The following is a 23,741-nucleotide window of genomic DNA, read 5'->3' on the forward strand; positions in this document are numbered from 1 at the left end:
CTTTCTGGAGGTTCTTTCCAGCAACACCTTGCTCTTGTTCCCTCTTCCAGTAGTTAAAACCCATTTGCTTGAGAGTGAGGGGAAATAAGTGTCTTCCACCTGCTTCAACAACAAAGGACACAGCCCATCCAAAACCTGGTATGATACTGGGTGAAGTGGGTTGTTCCATGGCAGAGTGCTTAAGAGCTCATGGACTGTGTTTGCTGAAGAGACTGATTGGCTGGGAAGCTTGAGTTTAAAAATGTTGGATTATGAGCCTGGATTGTGAAGTGCCTGTTGGTTTCTCAAGGGTTGCAAACTAGTCTCAACTCGTGTGGACTTCAAGTTTCCTAGCAGGATTAAGAGTCCCGGAAGTACTGTGCTCGTGTATATGGCAGTTTGCCTTTTTGGCACAGACATCACTAATAACTGTGGGAGTGTGAAAAGGACTTTACCAAGCACTTGAAACAAAATGTTATGTGCTGCATGGCTTTTCTTGTCCTCTTTTTTGTACCGCAACTCCTGTTGCAGCCAGCAAACAAGGAGACTTCCTCATTCTTCATCCTTCCTTTACTCGTCATGCTAAACAGGTTTCACTTAGTCTTGTGTCCCATTTCCGTGTGGGTGAGCATGCTTTTTCAACGTGAGTCTTCCAGCTTGCTTCAGAGTACATACAGTACAGGGTGATTGCTTAACACTGTGCTGAAGTGGAAGACTGTCAGATTGTCAGAGCTCTGCAGCTACGCCCTTTTTGTGTTTTTGTCAGTTCAAAGAGAGAAAGGGAAAAGCAACTGTAGTTGTGGGATTCAAATGTGGTTTTTCTAAATGTGCAGGGTTACAGGAACTCGGGGCACAGATAAAGGCAATAGGTGTAAAGGCAGAGAGTAGGGCTGAAAACTGAAAGGGGAAGCAGCATCATCTTACAGCACAGCTGGCTAAGGGAGGGTAGTGGAGGGTGTGAGTCACCTTCTGAAAAAAATGGGTAATTTAGTAAGTCTTAATGAGAAAAGAGAAGGGAAACAGGATTTTTCTACTTTTTAAATTTTCCAGTTAAGTCTAGGAAGAAAATGGCTATGAAGCGTAAGTACAGCAGGAGAACAGCAAGCAGAAGCACCTCAGGGAGATGATCCCTCACCTTGCCAGTTTTCAGAGATATTTGATGTTTTCAGGCCCCTTTATTATCATTAAATTACAGAGCAGGTTCTTGTGCAATAGGTGCAACTCAGAGACATACGCTTCTTAAAAAGATGTTGGCTGACAGCTGAGGTGCCAAACATACACCAATTTTTGAAACTACGAGAAGTTTGTCTAGGTAATGATTTAGAAGACAGGAGAACTTGTCTGCTGGCAGCCGGCAATTTTAAAGCAGTGTCAGGCAGGTTGTGTTTCTAGTCTGGTCTTGAAGCACTCCCTGCAGTACCATAACCTGCTCTTAGAGCTTCTCCTTCTGTTTTTCAGAACGATATCTTCTTACGCCATTACGACAGAGGCCCTTGCAGAAACAAGCTCGGCCACTCGCGGGCTTCAGTGATGTGGAACAGAACTCAGGTGTGTTCCTAGCCAGCTGGGCAGAGCTCTCATGCACACATGCAGCAAAGAGATTTTACCCTTCAGGGAAGGACCAAGAGGATTATTTTTGTTTTTTCATCTATCTGTTTTGTGATTTATGCTATGCTTATGCATGCACATGTGTCCTTTATTTTCCACATTAGCTCAATACCTGTTTTTCACCACCATGTCTTTCAGGTTGTGGGGATCCTCGTTGGACTTGGTATCATAGCACTGGTGACCTCTCCCTTGCTGCTCGTGGCATCTCCGTGCATCATCTGCTGCATTTGCAAATCTTGCCGGAGCAAAAAGAAAAACCACAGCCCACCAACAACCTAAAACTCTGTGTCTGTTTGAGTCTGCACCCGTACAGCATATGTATGTGAGAAAGTACATTGGTTGTATTTTGGTGCCACACCTACCAAAAAATGCTCCTTTTTGTCTGCCAATTCTTGGGATAAGTGCCTATTCTTTACAGGCTATTCTACTACTAACAAATCCTAGTGTGGGAAAGATCTAGATTATTGTGCAGTATGTATGGTGTGGGCTTTTGCTTCCTGAAAAGGAAACCGGGACACCATTCACTAGTTCATGCCATAAATATGAGACACCTTCCAAGACTGCTGGAACTTTCCCATTTTCCATCAGCTGCACGTGACTTGTTCCTGCAGTGTTACACTGCCTTTGCAGACCCAGTCATTACTGTTGTGCTTTCTGTTGGTTCTTGGTGACACTCAGATTTCTCAGAAAGTTCTGGGTATTTTGTGAAAGAGAGAGAGGGAGAAGCCTGATTAGATTCTTCTGCCTGGTAGCTTGTGTCCTGTTAAAGGTAACAAACCATTAAGAAAAGGGGTTTAGTAGTTCCCTGTCAATTGGCTGCCATGGCATTTCTTTCAGCATTGAAATCAATTTGCTTTTTTCTATTGATCTCAATTACAGAAGCAAAAAACCAACAAAACTCTTTCCAACTAGGACCAGGCTCTCTTCTGAGAGCCCAGACTACCTTGAGAAAGCTGCTGTTTCTTCCGGTTCCAACACAACATATCTACCATGAAATATGAGGAGTATGCATATTTCCCTGTCACTGGGCATGCCTTTTGTCAGTAACATGGATGTAGCAAACTCACCAAGAAGCTAATATTTTCAGAAGGGTCATGATACAGTTCCCATTCAGTGCACAGTGTTGGGATCTTGGTTGTGTGAGCATAGCGTGGCTGCATGGGCATGGATATATGGGGTACATATGTACAATGTATTTTCTGGGCAGTCAGTGTATTTTTTTCCACAGTTTACATGGGGGGTCAGCAGGAACCCTGTTAAAAGTTACTCAGAGCAGGCTAAGGCAAGCCCTCCTTTAAAATCTTATGGACCTGCTGAAGAGAATACTTGGGAAATGCTGTGTAAATGTGAGCTCCATCCACTGGAGGGTGTTTGTTTTGTCCTGCTCAAGGTTAACAAACATTGTTACCAATATTTTTCAGTGACACTAAATCTGGAAGGCTGTCATTTAACAAACCCTTCATTTTAATTTTGCACCTCATCACCAAACTGATTCAGACCCTGGTATCAGATACACTTGTATAAGTTCACTGAAAGAGCTGGAGTTACTCCAGGCTTGCTCAGGAGTAGCCGAGATCAGGCTCTGCTCCCTGGAGTTTATTTCCTTCTTGGCTGCTGCTCCTCACAACTGGGGCTGGTGGTGCTTTTGTTCTGCACTCCTGCCTGTGCATTTTATATCTGTGGGAACAGATACGAGTTTGCACTGTGTAATTGGTTGTAACTCCAAACCCCTTTCCTTAAGGGCTGCAAGGTTTAAATGAGATGCTCAGCCTGAGTGTTGTGTTGGGCTCACACTCTGCCAGGCTGCCCTTCTCCAGGCACACAGTGCAGGTCACCTGAAGAGTGCTGCGAAGAGTGTCTGTGCTGTTGTGCTTGGCTGAGCCCCAGGAACTTTGCCTTCTTGGCAGCTGGAAATGTGACCTTCTTTTTGTTTCCCTCTGCTCTCTGGTTACTGTCACAAAAGTGGTAGGTGTTCTTCTTTTAAGAAGAAAGTGTGGTCTGCTGAGCAGACTAGCAAGGACAAAGGCCTTAAATGATGCTGTCTGTTTTCCTTTTTAATTGATTTCTTTTATAAATGCTGTCTGACTTTGCTACCAGTCCTGACTGGAGGGCAGGCAGTGCTCACCAGTGTGAAAGGCTCTATTTATTCTTCATCCACGGCTTTGAAGGGAAGCACAAAGGTAATCAGTACATTCTAAATAGAGAGTGCAATGCAGACAACCGCCATTTATAATAAATAAAGGATGTTTTCTGTGTGTGTTTTCTTCAAGAGCACTAATGGTAGTGCTTTGGGGTACTTGTGACAGATTATAGGGTGTCCAACCCTTGGCTTTGCACTATTTTTCTACCTATGTTTTTACAGCACTACTGTCATTTCCATTTGATTGATGGACTTGAAGATGTGAGTCTTACTTTAATGAAGCCTCAAGGACAAAGATGTAGGAGCTGTACGGTCTCTTTAACCATCACCAGCGTTGCAATGTCCCAATGTCCTCTGCATGTTAAAATCTGTGGGTTTTTCATGTTTTGTGACCTTAGCCATGACCAACACACCCTCTGCTAGTCTACTTTCTTTCCTCATCCTCTCCCTCTTTCCTTTGGCCTGTTTTTGCTAAAATGCCTAATGGGACGAAGGTGTCTGGTATTTTTTTCATTACTACTGTTGTGTTAATGAACCAGTCAAGTTCTTCCCTCTGTTAAAGAAATGCAACTGAAGGCAGCTGTCTTGCCCAGAATCCAGTAATGGACAAGTTTGACCTTTTTTGGTTCTTTAGGTGTTTTCTAAAGCTAATGCAGATCTCTCCATAGAGTGGGAATTTGTTTAAACAGTTTGAAGAACAGTATTTCATAAAAGCATGGCACACACGCCTAGCTGTAAAGCCTGGGAAAACAACACCATTCGGTTTATTTTTAAGTGCTCGATTTAAGTGCATTTAGTTCCCCATCAGAGGCTAATTCCTATGGAGCAGGAGGAAGGTATTCCTTTTCCCTGTGAATGTCTGGTTGCCAGTGCCAGGTCAGGTGCCTAGTGAGGATACAAAAAGCAGTCGAAATTCAGTATGCAGGAGTTTACACATCCTGGCAACCCAAGCACCAGTCCAGGCATCTAAGAAATCTGTATGATTGGTAGAAGTGGCACAGACTGTAAATGGAAGTCTTTACACAAAAGCTGGATAAGGAGAGCATGTACTGCAGGCACACCTTCCTTTGGCTGTGTAAGTGCCGCAAATTGACCTAGAAATAAGTTCTGGAAATACTTTAGAGGTTAAAAATTGAAGTTTTACAACCATTATTTTCTTTAAAAGGCCGTGTCCACTGCCCTATATATCCTAGCTTTTTCACTGAGCATGTGCATTAAGTAGACCCTGACCTGGCCAGCACATGAGGACATCCTAACTCTGCCGAGTAGAGCAGTACCTGTGCTGAAGCGCTGGGAGCAGTAGAGACTTCTTGCCTTCTTTTCCAGAAGGCAGCTATTTTACACCAGCTGGTCATGCTCACAGAGTTTCCTGAGAATCATTTTAGCAAGAATCTTTGTGCAGAGTTGGTTTTTGATTTGTGTCATTTGGGATTTTTAATTTTAAAAGAAACATTAGAGTCACTTTGTAGAAGATTTATTGCAAGCATGACAAATAATACTAATAGAAGTTAGGGAGAAAGAAACAAAAGCAGGACTCCAACGACTTGTGACTCTTCTAAATCAATGTATCTGTAAATCCACCCTGCTGAACTCCATTTTAGTGATGTGGTTGGTGCATGTCAGTGCCAGGCTTCACTCCCCTTCCCATCTCTCTTCTTCCCCCCATGGCAGGTGGCTGACATGAGGGTAGCAGCCAGAGGAGAGCTCAGGGCTGTGGCAGTGCAGGGTACCACACAGGAGCACATCGCCCACCCTGCAATCATCAACAGTTTATCCTGGCACCTTTAACCACTGAGAGAGAACTTGAGGGGGTTTAGGCCATTAATGTGACATTGAGAGCATTCACAGATGTCTCTCTTGGAGAACAGAAGTGGCAAATACTCCATTCCCTCTGAACTAGGAGCATTCACCCCTTATGAAAATTGGACTTTAGATGCCTAAAGGTCAGTTCCTAAAATTAGAGACCAGTGCTAGAAATCTGGATTTTTACTTCACCTGGCCCCAGATCTCCATGGCCACATATTGCACAGTATTTCTCATCAGTAACAGGGTCTGTGTCAAATACAGCTGAGGATCCCACTCAGCATCCCAAGTCCTTGTGTTAAAATGAGGATGATGATACCTGTTCCCAAACCCATCTACTCCTAAAAATATTTGTCATGCTATAGCATAAGCACTTCCCTGTAGTATTTATTCTAGAACTATGAGAGGTGGTCAGTTCAGTAAGTGAGGATTTATTATTGCCACATGGGGTTGCCTACCCTAAAGAAGGGCATGAGGGGTAACAGTAATGAATGTTTCTCTTTGCCTAATGGGCATCTTAATGATGCTGAATGCTGCGTACTGTTGTCTGTCCAGTAGCATGACATAAAGTCCAAAGATAAGTTTAAAATGTACATACATTTTACTTGAATGAACTAAGAGAAACTGGATATTAGTTCCATATTTGCTTGGAAATATACAAGTGGACAGAAATCAACTGCATTTCCACAATGGGACAATGAAATCAAGTTTTGGCTGTTCTGTTCTCTGGTATCACAGTGGGTGGTTGTGCTGTAGTGCTCGCTGCTTTAAAAATTTGAAATCTGTTTTGCACTGTAATCTCCTTCTCCCAGTCACTCTTTCTCAAACTACTTCCTTTTATGATCATATTTTTCATCCTCTATCTCAGGCCAAAGGTTCTTAGAGTGAAGTTAGTAGATTTCTTTGTATGAGGATAAAAACCTTCCGACAATTTTCTCACAGGTTTTAGTAAGAAATTTGATGCTGCGATAACTGAGCAAAGATAGAAATTTCAGACTTGTCTTGTTTAGAAAAACTCATTCAGGCTTAAAAGTTGTCTTGTAAGACCTAGATAAGAACTGCTTTGTTAGAGCTCGTAGGTGAAGGAGCCCTACAGCTTTTGAACTTCACAGGAGAGATGCTTCTATTGTCAGGCAGACTTCTTTGGAAATGTGATGGGGAAAAAAATTAAAAATCTACATCCTATATACATATTTTTATTATATAAATCAAAAGAGCTTCTCTTGTATAGATCCACAGCTTAGGGCTTCAAACTCTCTGGAGGCTTTCTAGGATATACTTGTACAGGAAGATAGTTTTAAAAATACACTGAAACAGTCGAACAGAGTGCTCCAGTTATAAACTAACTCTGGTTATAAACTTTCACATATGAGTGTGGGATCAGACCCTAACTCATGTGGCTGGCAATAAAGATGTGAAAATTTACCTTTCCTGGAACAGTAAGAGTTTGTTCTTCCGTGGTCTGCTGGAAGATGAACTTACTGCTAAGATTCTGGAAAACTTCAGTCTAATTTTTATTTGTCCTTTAGTTAGTAAAGTAATGAAGTGAGAGCTGAATGGTGTTGCTGAACAGGAAGCCCAAAGGCCTGTTTTGTGTCACTATTCTCAAATTTCTCAGAACCAATGTGTGTTTTTAATTTATTATTATAATTTATATGATGCATATATAATTTATAATTAGTAATTACAAAATATTGAGGTTGAAGTATCATTGCTTTTATCATATGACGGATTTATTTTAGTTGCATTCATACTGGAAGCCTTCCCTGTTCTGATTTCTTTGGAGAAGGTCATGGTGCTCCTGGCAAGGTAAATTCCTATGATTTGGTGCAGTCCACAGTAAATGTTTCCTGCTATTTTGTAGTTATATCAGAGGGACTTTTGTGATCCCTTAATTAATTCTTTGAATTGAGCAAATGTCTATTGTTAGGAAAGGTAGTTTCCTGGCAATGAATTTTATTGACCATCTTGATCTGAGCTATGCAAGATGATACTGGTTGACAAAGTCCAGCATCTTTTTAGAGGACATTAACTCATTTTCTTCGTTTTTCCCAAGAGGCTTTCTTTTTTCTTGGATGAAAATTAAGGACTTCAGTCATTTGCTTGTGCCTTCTGGATGTCCAAACAGAAGCTGCAGCTTCTGGTGGCCAAGTGCCAGGAAATCCCAGACAGGTTGAACATGCAGTAAGTTGCTCAAATTTCAGGAAGGTGCCTGAGCTGCCCTTATGGCTTTCTGGGGCCCATGCGGTAGATGTGGTGCACAGGGGGCTCAGCCGGGTGAGGCTTCGAGTGCCACCAGCTCTGTGGCACGTGTAGTGCTGGGCTGGCACTGCACCACAGCCTTGATGCTGGGCCATCTTCTCATGGGTTTAACCAGGGGCCATATCTCAAGCTGGCCCTTTCCATAGCTACCCACTCACCCCTAAAAGTCCTCAGATTCCACAGCAAATCTCTGTTCCTTTTGTTTTCCAGTCTCTGGTACTGGCTGTTTCCGTTTCACAGAAACTTCAATTCAGATGGGCTATTTGGAGCTCAGCTGGTCTAAGCATTTGCTTTGCCTAATGGGCAAGGCTTGGGAATGAAAAGAAGCAGAACTGTTATTTATCACACTGGCATTAGCATCGCAGGCACCAAGGGCTGCCTCGTGAGAGCTCTTGAGTGCTCCAGCATTGCTTATTTCTCGACAAAGTGTGTGTTTTAAATATACGTGGTTCAAAGTGTTTGAGTCTGATACCAAGGTGCATTTCTGTGCACTGTGGTGAGCTGGCAGTGGTCATGGACCCCTCCTCAGTGTCTACTTGTTGTTTACCTGGTACCTCTTCAGGCTTTCACAATTTGTTTATCTGAGTTTTTTTCTTCTTTTCCTCCAGGTAATACACTTTCTTCACCACTTTTCTCCTGGTGAAGGGCAAAAGGGTTTGATCTTTGTAAGATTTGTTAAAATATTTTTGTGTTTATAAGAGGAAAGCTGACATGTACAAAGAAATAAGTGCTTTTGTAAATTTTTTTTGTTGTATGATTCAGCATTTAAATGTTTTACAGATGCAATTTTTTGCACTCTATCTGCATATATTCATAAAAATTGTATTTATTTTCTGTCTTTAAGGTTTACTTTGTTTTTTTTCTTCCAATGTTCTAAAATGTGCAACATTAAAAAAATAGTGTAAAGACATTGTCTCATTTTGTTGTAATCTTTAACTGCCTTTAAAAAGATAACTTAGGGAATTTATGGAAAGAATTTGAATACATCAGAAGGTGCTTAATGGAAATTTTGAGGATAAAAGAGGGTAGAGGAGATGGGATCAGAATCTTGACTCTTATTTACTTTCACAAGAATAAATGAATTAAAATCCTTTTAAAGAGCATGGGGCAGGCTCTGGGTTAGCTCCTGAGTGCTGCTGCAGCACCGTGCAGGCAGCGGTGGTGTTCCCTGTCTGTAGGTGGGATACAGGACTACTATAAATCTGCTCCACTGCAAAATCTACTGGAGACCTTGACTAGGGGTGTACCAGGAGCAACTTGGATGAGCTGGAGCTACTCGAGGCTGTAGATGGGGGATGTGTGGCAGGCTGCAGGAGGAAAAGTCTGCTGCTTTCTCTTCCCTTGTTCCCTCAGCTCTGCCTGTCCTTGCAGCAGAATGGGGCCTCCAGCTCTGTGTTTCCAGAGGACCTGAAGGAAGGCTACACCCTGATGTGTAATTTCAGAAATACATGTTCCTTAGTTTTCCCAAACATCCACATCCTGCAGTGCTTATGAGAGACAATCCCAGCTGTGTTTTTTGAGCATCACATATTAAAGGGATATTTACTATTAAATATTTCCAGCTTAGCTACAATTATTCAGCACCCGAAGGTAGGATTTTCCAACTGGGTGAGATGTCCTATTGAGGGCTTTTCACCTCAATAGATTATCTGAAAGGTTTTGAGAGTATAGCCTCTGAGAATATGTTTTCAGAATGAAGATTGAGGAGAATATTACTGTTGTCACCTACAGCTCAAAATTTTGGTCATGCATATACATTTTTTCCCCCACTGGTTTGTTCGGAATAAATTCAGCACTGATATTCAGCTCAGTTAGGACAGTACTTCTAAAAAGTATGTAAAAATGACAAATTATTTATTTGACCATGCTTCTCTTCTCCCCACAAATGAAGCTGCAAGCTAATTTGTTCTGTCTTTCATTCAGTGGAAATCAAAATCCTTGTTTGTTTTTGGAGGCAAAGGAAACATGGGCAAAAGAATAAGAGGAATCAATGCAACTAAATTCATGAAATGGTTGAAGGTAGGTGGTACAGCTGTTTTGCTGGCACTGCCTAAATTATAGGTAACAACTTTTGGCATGGATATAGAAATTCTCCTCATCTGTTGGAGCACTCTGGCACAGACTCAGAAATGACCTGAAGTCAGAGCATTGAGTACCTGTGTGTCCTGCAGTCAGCAGAGAAGATGATCATCCTTCTGTGGTTCCAGCCAAATTTTCCAGAGAACATGTATGTGAGGCTCTTGTGCAGCCTTTTATTTCAGGAGGGACAACATTTTGTCTGCTGGAGGTACATTGTAATGGCTTTTGCCATCTCACAGTCAGGGTTTCCACCTGCTTCTGAGACATGCCCTCCACCTAATTATTCGCAGTGGTGGTACCAGAGAACTCCCAGGGGAGGATGAGAGACGGGTAGCTCCTGCAGGCACAACAGGTCTTTTCTAGGGAGGCTCTGCAGGGTGTGAGTGTTCAGCTGCATCTCACGGACTTGAGCAGCAACTGAACAACAGTGAACGTGTTTCCGCTGGGTCTTTTGTTGCAAGTCCAAATTTCTTGAATAAAGCTGAGGAAGGGAGAGAGAGACTCAACAATTATCATTTGCTGCCATGTGGTGATGACTGTAACTCAGTGCCTCCCCCCCAAATCTTGACTATTGTTCTAAGCTCACTAGCAGACAAAGAGTGATGACATCATACAGTGAATATTAATTGGAGTTTGCAGATAGAGGGGAGTAAATAGGGCATGGAAAGCGACTGGAAATTAATTGAATGACAGTCCTTCTGCTGTTGACACAGCAGTTACTACATGGCTTGTACATACGAAAGACTCGGAATAGCCTAGTGTTACAAAAGGCACGTGCTTGTCAGCAAGCAGCACTTAGGTTCGTATTTTGGACCTCCCTCTAAAAAGGCAAAGAATATGCTCTGTGTAGTGTATTTCTATTCTTGTGCTGCTTTTAGTGCAGCTGCCTTAGCAGAGTGCAACTGCAGACCTGCCTAAGGAAGAGTAGGCTCAAATCCCTGTGGGCGTGGGCGTGGAGCGCTTTGGCTTCCACACCCGCTTGTAGAATTGGGTCTTGTATGCCTAGGCACATGTCACTGGAATGAAAAGGAGGCTGTATAAACAGTTTTGTTTCTCTCTGTGTTGCCTTTCAGAAGTGCACTTGGACCCCCAGAGAACATGGTGCCCCACAGCTGACTGCCAAACCGTGTGCCACATTGCAGCAAGCGAGCCCAGAGCACCGGTGCCGGTGGAGTGCCCGGCTTGCCACCTGACATTCTGCTCCTCTTGCAAGGAGGCCTGGCACCTGCAGCACCTGTGCCAGGAAAACCAACCTACTCCAGTCCCAACCGAGCAGGGGTAAGAGAGGAGTCCGTGGAGGCCATACATTCTTTTGGTTCTTTTTGTCACAGTGCCCCTGCTTAATATTTCTAAAATCCCTCCGTAGACAAACCTTAACTCTTACACAGAGTGTAAATTTCATGCGCTGTGGGAAACCTGATTTTAGCTCATTTTGCTTAGGTGCAAATAACCTATTGACAAGCTTGCAGAACTCATTAATCTACAGCAAGAAAGCACTTTTGTGCTTAGATTATGTCATGTGTCTGGCCCTCCATCTTTATTTTCAGAATCAGATTTTGTTTAGTTGTGTGTTCAAAGTTTTTGATAATTTTTTGCAAGAACTGAAAGACATAAAATCTAAGCATTCTGCTTGCTGGAGACTTCATTGGATAAGCAGTTCCTAGAAAGCTCTTGCCATGATTTCTCTTCTCCAGGTTTGATTGATGGCTTTGGTGGAGTTTCAGCTGATTTTGTTCAGACAAGGACAGTGCTTTGAGTTGCATAATCCAGTCCTGTTAACTGAATTGTGCAAGCTGTCTGTAACAAAGTCCTAAGTTGTAATGCTACAGGTAGTTAATTTGTGGGTGTAGTGAGGGTTGGTTTTATGTAGCATAAAAGGACAAGGCACTGGAGTTTCACTTTTATGTAATATTTATATCTTAACACCTAGTAGTGAGTATATGTCAAGGTATGGTACTGAACAGAAGAAGCTTCACACATTTGAGTGCATTAAGACAACACCACTAGATGCTCTGGAAAATAAGCCCCGTATACTTTAGGCAGTGGAATATCAACAGTAATTGCATTTAGGTTTCACTGTGATGTTTCCTTGCTCTTCTAGATCCCTTATTGGAACAGAGACAGAGGCACCAATTAAGCAGTGCCCAGTTTGTCGGATCTATATTGAGCGAAACGAGGGCTGTGCTCAGATGATGTGCAAGAACTGCAAGCACACGTTTTGCTGGTACTGTCTACAGAATTTGGATGTAAGTGCTGCAGGAAAAACACCTGGAGTAATGGGGTTGGGCTTAGTGTGAGGCCCTGTCCAAGCTCCTCATTAATTCCTTGCTGTCCTAGCAAATATCTTGGCTTCCTTCAGCTTCTGACTCAATTTCGTTCTCATCTTTCACCCAGGGCTTTTATTTGTATCAGTATCCTTTTTTTCCCCCTGAAGGGTTATAGCCTCATCTGTGGGTCCCATGCTAGTTCTTTGAGGGAAATAAGACAGACTGGTTGCTTTCTGGAGGTTCTTTCCAGCAACACCTTGCTCTTGTTCCCTCTTCCAGTAGTTAAAACCCATTTGCTTGAGAGTGAGGGGAAATAAGTGTCTTCCACCTGCTTCAACAACAAAGGACACAGCCTGTTCAAAACCTGGTATGATACTGGGTGAAGTAGGTTGTTCCATGGTAGAGTGCTTAAGAGCTCATGGACTGTGTTTGCTGAAGAGACTGGTTGGCTGGGAAGCTTGAGGATAAAAATGTTGGATTATGAGCCTGGATTGTGAAGTGCCTGTTGGTTTCTCAAGGGTTGCAAACTAGTCTCAACTCGTGTGGACTTCAGGTTTCCTAGCAGGATTAAGAGTCCCGGAAGTACTGTGCTCGTGTATATGGCAGTTTGCCTTTTTGGCACAGACATCACTAATAACTGTGGGAGTGTGAAAAGGACTTTACCAAGCACTTGAAACAAAATGTTATGTGCTGCATGGCTTTTCTTGTCCTCTTTTTTGTACCGCAACTCCTGTTGAAGCCAGCAAACAAGGAGACTTCCTCATTCTTCATCCTTTCTTTACTCGTCATGCTAAACAGGTTTCACTTAGTCTTGTGTCCCATTTCCGTGTGGGTGAGCATGCTTTTTCAACGTGAGTCTTCCAGCTTGCTTCAGAGTACATACAGTACAGGGTGATTGCTTAACACTGTGCTGAAGTGGAAGACTGTCAGATTGTCAGAGCTCTGCAGCTACGCCCTTTTTGTGTTTTTGTCAGTTCAAAGAGAGAAAGGGAAAAGCAACTGTAGTTGTGGGATTCAAATGTGGTTTTTCTAAATGTGCAGGGTTACAGGAACTCAGGACATAGATAAAGGCAATAGGTGTAAAGGCAGAGAGTAGGGCTGAAAACTGAAAGGGGAAGCAGCATCATCTTACAGCACAGCTGGCTGAGGGAGGGTAGTGGAGGGTGTGAGTCACCTTCTGAAAAAAATGGGTAATTTAGTAAGTCTTAATGAGAAAAGAGAAGGGAAACAGGATTTTTCTACTTTTTAAATTTTCCATTTAAGTCTAGGAAGAAAATGGCTATGAAGCGTAAGTACAGCAGGAGAACAGCAAGCAGAAACACCTCAGGGAGATGATCCCTCACCTTGCCAGTTTTCAGAGATATTTGATGTTTTCAGGCCCCTTTATTATCATTAAATTACAGAGCAGGTTCTTGTGCAATAGGTGCAACTCAGAGACGTACACTTCTTAAAAGTGGGGGAGGAAAGATGCTGGCTGACAGCTGAGGTGCCAAACATACACCAATTTTTGAAACTACGAGAAGTTTGTCTAGGTAATGATTTAGAAGACAGGAGAACTTGTCTGCTGGCAGCCGGCAATTTTAAAGCAGTGTCAGGCAGGTTGTGTTTCCAGTCTGGTCTTGAAGCACTCCCTGCAGTACCATAACCTGCTCTTAGAGCTTCTCCTTCTGTTTTTCAGAACGATATCTTCTTACGCCATTACGACAGAGGCCCTTGCAGAAACAAGCTCGGCCACTCGCGGGCTTCAGTGATGTGGAACAGAACTCAGGTGTGTTCCCAGCCAGCTGGGCAGAGCTCTCATGCACACATGAAGCAAAGAGATTTTACCCTTCAGGGAAGGACCAAGAGGATTATTTTTGTTTTTTCATCTATCTGTTTTGTGATTTATGCTATACATATGCATGCACACGTGTCCTTTATTTTCCACATTAGCTCAATACCTGTTTTTCACCACCATGTCTTTCAGGTTGTGGGGATCCTCGTTGGACTCGGTATCATAGCACTGGTGACCTCTCCCTTGCTGCTCGTGGCATCTCCGTGCATCATCTGCTGCATTTGCAAATCTTGCCGGAGCAAAAAGAAAAACCACAGCCCACCAACAACCTAAAACTCTGTGTCTGTTTGAGTCTGCACCCATACAGCATATGTATGTGAGAAAGCACATTGGTTGTATTTTGGTGCCACACCTACCAAAAAATGCTCCTTTTTGTCTGCCAATTCTTGGGATAAGTGCCTATTCTTTACAGGCGAGTCTATCACTAACAAATCCTAGTGTGGGAAAGATCTAGATTATTGTGCAGTATGTATGGTGTGGGCTTTTGCTTCCTGAAAAGGAAACCAGGACACCATTCACTAGTTCATACCATAAATATGAGACACCTTCCAAGACTGCTGGAACTTTCCCATTTTCCATCAGCTGCACGTGACTTGTTCCTGCAGTGTTACGCTGCCTTTGCAGACCCAGTCATTCCTGTTGTGCTTTCTGTTGGTTCTTGGTGACACTCAGATTTCTCAGAAAGTTCTGGGTATTTTGCGAAAGAGGGAGAGGGAGAAGCCTGATTAGATTCTTCTGCCTGGCAGCTTGTGTCCTGTTAAAGGTAACAAACCATTAAGAAAAGGGGTTTGGTTCCCATTCAGTGCACAATGTTGGGATCTTGGTTGTGTGAGCATAGAGTGGCTGCATGGGCATGGATATATGGGGTACATATGTACAATGTATTTTCTGGGCAGTCAGCGTATTTTTTTCCACAGTTTACATGGGGGGGTCAGCAGGAACCCTGTTAAAAGTTACTCAGACCAGGTTAAGCCAAGCCCTCCTTTAAAATCTTATGGACCTGCTGAAGAGAATACTTGGGAAATGCTGTGTAAATGTGAGCTCCATCCACTGGTGGGTATTTGTTTCGTCCTGCTCAAGGTTAACAAACATTGTTACCAATATTTTTCAGTGACACTAAATCTGGAAGGCTGTCATTTAACAAACCCTTCATTTTAATTTTGTGCCTCACCACCAAACTGATTGTAGTTTCTCTGGCTGGGTTTTGGTAGCGGGGGCCACTACAGAGGTGACTTATGTCAGAAGCTGCTAGAAGCTTCCCCTGTCCGGTGGAGCCAATGCCAGCCGGCTCCAGGATGGACTTCCTGCTGCTGGCCAAGGCCGAGCCAAGTAGGAGTGATAGTAACACCTCTGCGATCACATATTTAAGAACAGAAGGTTGTGATGCAGAAAGAATTACAGTCAGGGAAGAGCAGAGTGAGAACATGTGAACAACAATGCGGACACCAAGGTCACTGCAGAAGGAGGGGCAGGAGGTGCTCCAGGTGCCAGAGCAGAGGCCCCTGCAGCCCGTGGTGCAGACCATGGTGGAGCAGCTGTGCCCCTGCAGCCCACGGAGGACCATCAGGGTGCAGAGACCCACCTGCAGCCCATGAAGGAGCCCATGCTGGAGCAGGTGGATGCGTGAAGGAGGCTGTGACCCCTGTGGGAGGCCCAAGATGGAGCAGAGTCCTGCCAGAGACCTGCAGCCCGTGAAGAGGGAAGCCCACGCTGGAGCAGGTTTTTCCTGGGTAGGACTCGTGGCCCCTGTGGAGGACCCACACCAGTGCAGCTCATTCATGAAGGACTGTACTCTATGGAAGACTGACTCATGGGACAGCAGTTTGGGAAGTACTGCTGTCTGAGGGACGGACTAACATCAGAGAGGTCCATCAAGGACTGTCTCCTGTGGGAGGGACCCCATGGGATCAGGGGAAGGACTCCTCTCCCTGAGCAGCAGCAGAAACAGCAACTGACCATAACCTCCATTCCCCATACCCCTGCACCACTGGGGAGGGAGGAGACAGAACATGGAAGGAACGAGGGGCAGGGGGAAGGTGTTTTTGTTTTATTTTTTGCTCTTTGTCTCTTATTCTATTAGTAATAAATTTAAGTAATATCCCCACTTTGAGGCTGTTTTGCCCATAAAGGTAATCAGTAAGTGACCTCTCCCAGCTCTTATCTCAACTCATGAATTCTTAGCTGTTTTTTTTTCTTTCCTCTGTCCAGTTGCAAAGGGAGAGTGAGAGAGTGGCTTTAGCGGATACCTGGCATCCGGCAAGGGTCAACCCGCTACACTGATTCAGACCCTGGTATCAGATACACTTGTATAAGTTCACTGAAAGAGCTGGAGTTACTCCAGGCTTGCTCAGGAGTAGCCGAGATCAGGCTCTGCTCCCTGGAGTTTATTTCCTTCTTGGCTGCTGCTCCTCACAACTGGGGCTGGTGGTGCTTTTGTTCTGCACTCCTGCCTGTGCATTTTATATCTGTGGGAACAGATACGAGTTTGCACTGTGTAATTGGTTGTAACTCCAAACCCCTTTCCTTAAGGGCTGCAAGGTTTAAATGAGATGCTCAGCCTGAGTGTTGTGTTGGGCTCACACTCTGCCAGGCTGCCCTTCTCCAGGCACACAGTGCAGGTCACCCGAAGAGTGCTGCGAAGAGTGTCTGTGCTGTTGTGCTTGGCTGAGCCCCAGGAACTTTGCCTTCTTGGCAGCTGGAAATGTGACCTTCTTTTTGTTTCCCTCTGCTCTCTGGTTACTGTCACAAAAGTGGTAGGTGTTCTTCTTTTAAGAAGAAAGTGTGGTCTGCTGAGCAGACTAGCAAGGACAAAGGCCTTAAATGATGCTGTCTGTTTTCCTTTTTAATTGATTTCTTTTATAAATGCTGTCTGACTTTGCTACCAGTCCTGACTGGAGGGCAGGCAGTGCTCACCAGTGTGAAAGGCTCTATTTATTCTTCATCCACGGCTTTGAAGGGAAGCACAAAGGTAATCAGTACATTCTAAATAGAGAGTGCAATGCAGACAACTGCCATTCATAATAAATAAAGGATGTTTTCTGTGTGTGTTTTCTTCAAGAGCACTAATGGTAGTGCTTTGGGGTATTTGTGACAGATTATAGGGTGTCCAACCCTTGGCTTTGCACTATTTTTCTACCTATGTTTTTACAGCACTTCTGTCATTTCCATTTGATTGATGGACTTGAAGTTGTGAGTCTTACTTTAATGAAGCCTCAAGGACAAAGATGTAGGAGCTGTACGGTCTCTTTAACCATCACCAGCGTTGCAATGTCCCAATGTCCTCTGCATGTTAAAATCTGTGGGTTTTTCATGTTTTGTGACCTTAGCCATGACCAACACACCCTCTGCTAGTCTACTTTCTTTCCTCATCCTCTCCCTCTTTCCTTTGGCCTGTTTTTGCTAAAATGCCTAATGGGACGAAGGTGTCTGGTATTTTTTTCATTACTACTGTTGTGTTAATGAACCAGTCAAGTTCTTCCCTCTGTTAAAGAAATGCAACTGAAGGCAGCTGTCTTGCCCAGAATCCAGTAATGGACAAGTTTGACCTTTTTTGGTTCTTTAGGTGTTTTCTAAAGTTAATGCAGATCTCTCCATAGAGTGGGAATTTGTTTAAAAGGTTTGAAGAACAGTATTTCATAAAAGCATGGCACACACACCTAGCTGTAAAGCCTGGGAAAACAACACCATTCGGTTTATTTTTAAGTGCTCGATTTAAGTGCATTTAGTTCCCCATCAGAGGCTAATTCCTATGGAGCATGCCTTATTGCCAGTGCCAGGTTAGGTGCCTGGTGAGGGTTTTTGCTACAGATTTGAAGTCATCAGGACTCCATTTTTCCTGCCTGTATGAAAGACAATTTATTTTTTTTTTATAAGATCCATGGAAAGCCTGGAAAGCTCCCCAGTCAGCCACCAGGCTCCAGGATGGCAGCAAGGGTGTTTGGAGCAATCACCCCAACACCTGACTCCAGCCCCACATCCCTGGATGCCAACATGGCTGTCCCTGACACCACCCTGCTCACCAGGTCTGGTGTCTCTGACAGCATGGGGACTCCCTCAACCACCCGGGAGGCTGGGAGTCTTGGAAGGTCTTCGTTGATGTTGAAGTCATGATCCAAATCGTCGTCCAAATCATCCAGCTTAAACTGCTACTGCCACTGGGGAATGGCTGTAGAAGCAAGCACAGTAGTGAGATATTGGCAGAGTCTACAGGGCTCGTGGCAGAGGATCGAGTCCTTTTCTGGTAACTCACAGCCGAGTCAGAGATGGAGCTGCTTTCTGAAGAAGAAGAGCTGGGACTCCTGGGCAACCAGTCTACCCAGAGCAAGACAGAGAATACCCATAATATCCTGTATGTAACCTTGGGACCAGAGAAGTTCTGTGCTACAGTTGCATTGCCACTGCAAGGCAGAGCACTGTCAGCAGGGCTGCCTCGACAACAGCACGGCCTGGGCCAGTCCTACATGGCTTGTGGTGCCTGGAGGCGTTGCCTGGGCAGGTGGGAGGTGGTGTTCCCTATGAGGTTGGGAGTAGCATGGTGGCTCTGGGCTGGCTCAGCCAGCTTTGGCTGCTGTGGGCCTGGACAACTCACCAGGGCTGGAAAGCTCTGCACAGACAGCACCCCTCCAGCAGCCCAGCAGCAGAGGCCCTCCCAGCAGATGCTGGCACAGCCACCATCCGACTGGCCACAGTTACCTCTTTGGGGCTGCCAAGGCCCTGGATGGAGTCCACAAATTCCTGTTCTTCTCTGTACAGTTCCACGACCGCTACGAGCAGTGCCGCTGCTGCCCCTGTGGGCAGCAATGCCCCTGATCTCTCTGCAAAAAATGGCAATCCTCCGGAATGGCCTTCTGGTGAAGAAGAGTGTACGCTGGCAGACAAAGATTCCTTTACCCATTCAAAAAGGACCATTTTTGTTCATCAGTCTGTATTATGCTCCTGTCCTCATTCATCTTTGCCATCTCTTCTGTAGTTCTAGATTCCTTAACTGCTAAGCCTGCTTTGGACTTCTCATATTGGTTCAAATCTCCATGCCTTTTCCCTGCTAAGCTCAAGTCAGAGTCTCCCTCCTTGCCTATCTCCCTTCCTAGATTCTTTACTCAAAGTTTCTTTACCCTAACTTTGCCTAAGTTTCTTGTTCCCACTTCTCCATTCAAGTTGTCTCCTACTATGCCATCATGACTCCCAGTCCAAGTCTCCAATACCAGGCCTGTTCAATTTCAGTGACCCTGCCTTTGTAATGCATTTATTTGTATCCTTACTTAGATTTCCAATGGGAAATACTCCTGTAATGTATGTGTAAAAGAGAAACATTGTTTCAGAATTTGCCAGGTATATCCTGCAATTTGGGACAGTTGGTCTATCATGGCTTTTAAAGTATTACTTTTTAGATAAACTACACTCTACATGTGAAGGTTATTTTTAAAAGAATAACGATTCTTTAATTTAGTGTTCTGTACTTCAAATTCACATTTGTCATGAATTTATATCAACTGTCCTGACTGCCCTTATATATAAAACAAACCTTAGGAGTGGAATATTTGAACACAGCCTGAACTGGTACCTTTGAGTCATCTTACCACTTTGCATTGTTCACTAGCTTAAGTCTTGACCCTGAATACGATATGATACAAAACAAAACCACAATGCCTGATGGCAAAGAGAAAATACAGAGGGTTCAGAGATACCATTAATATCGAGGGGAATATCAATCAATGTATATTTTTCTTCTGCAGCATTTTCATGGAAAGCCTACATTATTTTTATTTAAATTTTGGTAAGATGACTTGGTCCAGCTGCCAGAGCTGAGGCATATGGGATGAATAAAAAGAATTCAAAGAAGAGAGCATGTATGTAAACAATGGGGGGTAACTCAGCAAGAATCAAGCATGTACTTTTTAGTTAATTAAAAGCAAAATCCTGGTTCTAAGCTTCTGGTGGTTCATAATCCCTCTAAGGATTTTGGTCACACTTCTCAGCTGTGGCTTGGGTTTGGATGGCCTCAGGCCTGGGGCTGTGGTTGTGCTTAGTGTTATGTGTTCGTGTGTGTCCCACTGCAGGCAGTATGGTCTGTGCCAAGCTTGTGCCCATGCTTAAACTTTTGTGGGACAACAACTCTGCAGGAGAAGAGCCCTGTATGGCTTCGGGCAAAGAGATTGATGAGATTGCATGCCTGCCTCCCTCCAGCAGCCTCCTCTGTTTCTGATACCACCCAAGGGGATGAAGAGTGGTGCCACCCTTCCTTCCCAAGCCTACCTTCTACCTCCTTGTGCTGTGTCATGGGTGTTACTGTGGCATGGCCAGACCCAGCCATGAACAATGAACACCTTCACTCCTGAGTAACTCCAGGGCATCTTGGAGCTTGTGTAGGGGGGTTGCAGCTCTAAGTATCTAGAAGGGTTTCTCCAGCACAGGCTGTGATAGTGCCCTACAGGGAAGTGTGTTTCCCCCTTATATGTACCCTGGCAAAGAACTATGTCTGCAACTCACCTCTTCTTCCCCAGACTGATTTGTACAGGAGCAGCGAATAACTCTGTGATCCGACTTCCACTCATCTAGGAAGGCAAGTTCCTCTCAGACCCAAGGCTTTCTGTCAGTCTGTGTAACTGTTGAGCTGAGGTCACCCTGGAGGAATTAGCACCAGGGGTGACCAAGATTACATAAGACCTTGGCAATGGTTTTGTTATAAACCCCATTACTCATAACTTATCATTATAAAATCATACAAAGTGTAATTTTATATAATTGCCATTATTTAACTATATATTTATATGCACATGGTGATCTCAAACACCTGAAGTGACCAGTTTCTTCCCAGACATGATTATGCTCCGGTGCATGTGAGACTAAAATACGTGGCAGCTGTCCAAGTCCTGGAGAAGCCTGGGATGATAAGGTGCTGGCACTATGAAGGACATTGCTTTGCTGCAGGAGGATGGAGGTACTTGCTGGGGGAAGATGAAGACACAAATCATGTGTCACCATCATTATTTTCCCCCTGGCCCCAACTCATTCTTTGAAATGGCAGTGATTTTGGTTCAAGTTGTGCCCTCTGCCTCTTGTCACGGGATTTTGCACATCCAAAGGTTCCTGCAAAGATGACACTGATGTGGGCCTGCTGGGGTTGCTGCTGTGCTGTAACATTCCCATGGCCTGGAAAGACAGAGGAAGGAGAGGTTGCTTTGTACCCTGTGGACTGCACCAAGCAGCATCTGTATAATAGCTTCCTCCCCAAGATTTGTTTTAAAAAATGGATGCTAATGTACTAAAAGGAAAGATACCATTTATTTTTAAACAGGGTTTAACTAGAAACCATTCTGTATTCTTTGTGTTTCTCTTACACTATGTGCTTTGGGAAAGCAGTGAGGGAAAGATGTACAAGTCCAAGCCGGGAAAAGGAGATGAACAAGAAAAAACAAGTGCTTCATCCAGGATTCTGCCATTTACTGTTGCAGTACCTGCAGTAAATCCATGGGCTCCATTTGGTGCATCTCTGGGCTATGTTGGTAATATTGAGAGTCAAATGCAGATAGCCCTAAGGTGAAACACAGCCCACCACCCTGCTTTCATCCCTGAGGAGCACAGAGAGGATGATGTGTGAGAGGAGAGCAGCAGCAGTGCCAGACCAGCCACTGCTCACCAGTGACTTTGCACAATGGAGGGAGTGAGTGTGGGAAGAGAGAAAGGTGAGCAAGAGGGAAACAGTGATGAGCATCAGAGAGATTTGTCTTGGACTTCTAAGGTGTTTCCTTGCCCACCATACCCATCATTACAGTGTTATTGCAGGTTATGCTACATCACCTCTGTTTCTGGGAAGCAATGGAGCTGCCAGAAATGCTGCAGAGAGGTATCGATTGCTGGCTGTGCTTCTTGCTCTGAATCTCCTGCCTGTGTCCTGGCATGGAAGCAACTTGTAGAGTTGCTTCTAGAGAGATTATGTGGGTGGACAGGTAAAATAGCTGCCAGGAAGCAAAAAGCAGGTTACAATAATTGTCTGGCTTGAAGGCAAAAAAACAATGTGGGGTTGTGGCCAGCTGATTTCACAAAGTGATTTAGCAGGCTTTTTTTGAATATTGCCCAGTCTCTGATGGGAAATAGTTGATGTGGGTACACTAACAAACTTTGGAGGACTATGGCATGTATTACCCTGTGGAAACCTGCATGTATTGCTGAGCTAGGTGTTGGTGCGGGCTCCATAGGGCATGAGATGGGTACAGCTACCCACAGAGGCATGGTGTGTGGAGGCTGTTCTGCCCTGCTGTGACAGGATGTCACATGAGGTCCTGCCTTTGCCTAGTGAATCCAGCACAGGGGTGGGACAGAGCTCTGAGCTGACATCTTGGACAACCGTGTTTAAACTTTTCCCCCTTTTCCAGCCTCTTCAGGGAATTTTTAGAGACTGTATTGAGGCTTCAGGAGGGCACAGCTTCCTTGACTTGACTCTATAGAAGGGAGTCTGCTACAAAAGACTTGTAGGCACCTGACTTGAGCATCCTTGTTGTGAAATCTTGAACAATCATGGGAAGCCGTACTAATGTCCTTGTCTCTTCCTGTTCTCCTCCTCCGTTTCCCCAAAATCTCTCATGTGCAGCCTTAAGGAAGGGTGAAACTGAGACACTTGGTAGAGATGCATTCCTGCTCCAGAATGTAGGACACCCTTTCTCAGAGATGTAGTCCCATCACACTTGTGCACTCAGCCACATCTGGGCCATGTCTGGAGGCTGTCCACAGTGAGCACAAGGGTTTTACATGGGTTGCAGAGGAAATTGAAGCATGCCTGTGAGCTTGCTGCCTGGCTAATGGGGCACCCCACGGCTTCTGACTCACCAAGCACCAGCTCCACACATCTGGCAAGAGATGGGCAGGAGGGAATGGAGTCATGCAGGCTGCCAGATTGTGTCCATCTCTCTGTTCCCTGACCTTTAACAAGGGTGGGAATAGAAATGGGATAAACTAGTGAGGTTTGGCCCTACATGGATTCAGTCACAGCAATTTCCCCTTTGCAGCTATGGAGAGGTGTAATGCCAACCTGCAACACAGCTGAGTGCAACTTCTGCTCCACTCCCTGGTTGTGCTGCAGTGGGCGATTCTTTGCAAACAAGAGAAAATTCAGCCAGTGGAAGTAGGTTACATTCTCCAAATGCCATAACATGTGACACATCCAAACATGGTTTTACTTGCTGGGGTGATGCAACTTCCCATTAACTGAGATAAGGCTTTTACCATGAATTGCTGTGCACTTCAGCTGTGATGTGTGAGGCTCTGTGGGAGCAAAACAGAGTTCATTGCTTTTCACAGAAGTTAAAGGATGTCTCTGAGATACTTCAGACACTTCTCTGTATGGGGAATTTCACTATTAATTACGGCAACAGAGCCTTTACAAGTTTGGAAATAACCTGGCTTTCTCTTGTGTACCTAAGAGCTCTCCAGGGACTTTGCTGCTTTCCCCCTTTTTGCATGCATGACCCAAGGCAATGGCAAGGGGTAGGGTTAGGGGGGATCATTGATGTTCTTGCCTCTCTGCCAGGCAGCTGCCCTCCTGTAGAAAAAACTAGATGACTAATCCAGGTGTTTCAACCAAGTACCATTTTACAGCCAAAGCTGCATGAGCGCTCTCAAACTGGAGAAGCAGCCACTGTGGCAAGAGCTGAGGAGTGATCTTCCCAGCAGCTGCCAAATGGAGTTGATAAAGATAACCAGTACCTTGCCTTTTAGAAAATTAGTACCTATTTATCTCTGGGTAGGCACTAGAAAGTAGAACTACCCTTTTACT

The 23,741-nt window shown here is 44.4% G+C and overlaps 2 protein-coding genes across 10 annotated transcripts in view; both read left to right on the top strand.

The window, feature by feature from the left end:
* Nucleotides 1-1,976, top strand: part of LOC135419237 (E3 ubiquitin-protein ligase RNF144B) — an 88,749-nt gene extending 86,773 nt beyond the window's left edge. For all 9 annotated transcript variants that reach the window (XM_064665539.1, XM_064665559.1, XM_064665508.1 and 6 more), the window contains 2 exons: nucleotides 1,438-1,527; nucleotides 1,726-1,976. In XM_064665539.1, the coding sequence (XP_064521609.1) occupies nucleotides 1,438-1,527; nucleotides 1,726-1,866 (231 nt within the window). In that variant the 3' untranslated portion in view covers nucleotides 1,867-1,976. The remainder of the gene's footprint in view (nucleotides 1-1,437; nucleotides 1,528-1,725) is intronic.
* Nucleotides 1,977-9,496: 7,520 nt separating this feature from the next.
* LOC135419315 (E3 ubiquitin-protein ligase RNF144B-like) lies at nucleotides 9,497-14,355 on the top strand. The gene is made up of 4 exons (XM_064665592.1): nucleotides 9,497-11,149; nucleotides 11,973-12,117; nucleotides 13,817-13,906; nucleotides 14,105-14,355. The coding sequence occupies exons 1-4, from the start codon at nucleotides 10,893-10,895 to the stop codon at nucleotides 14,243-14,245; spliced, it is 633 nt and encodes a 210-aa protein (XP_064521662.1). The 5' UTR covers nucleotides 9,497-10,892; the 3' UTR covers nucleotides 14,246-14,355.
* The last annotated feature ends 9,386 nt before the right edge of the window (nucleotides 14,356-23,741 follow it).

The sequence above is a fragment of the Pseudopipra pipra genome, chromosome 1, assembly GCF_036250125.1.
Source record: "Pseudopipra pipra isolate bDixPip1 chromosome 1, bDixPip1.hap1, whole genome shotgun sequence".
Taxonomy (NCBI): Eukaryota; Metazoa; Chordata; class Aves; order Passeriformes; family Pipridae; genus Pseudopipra; species Pseudopipra pipra.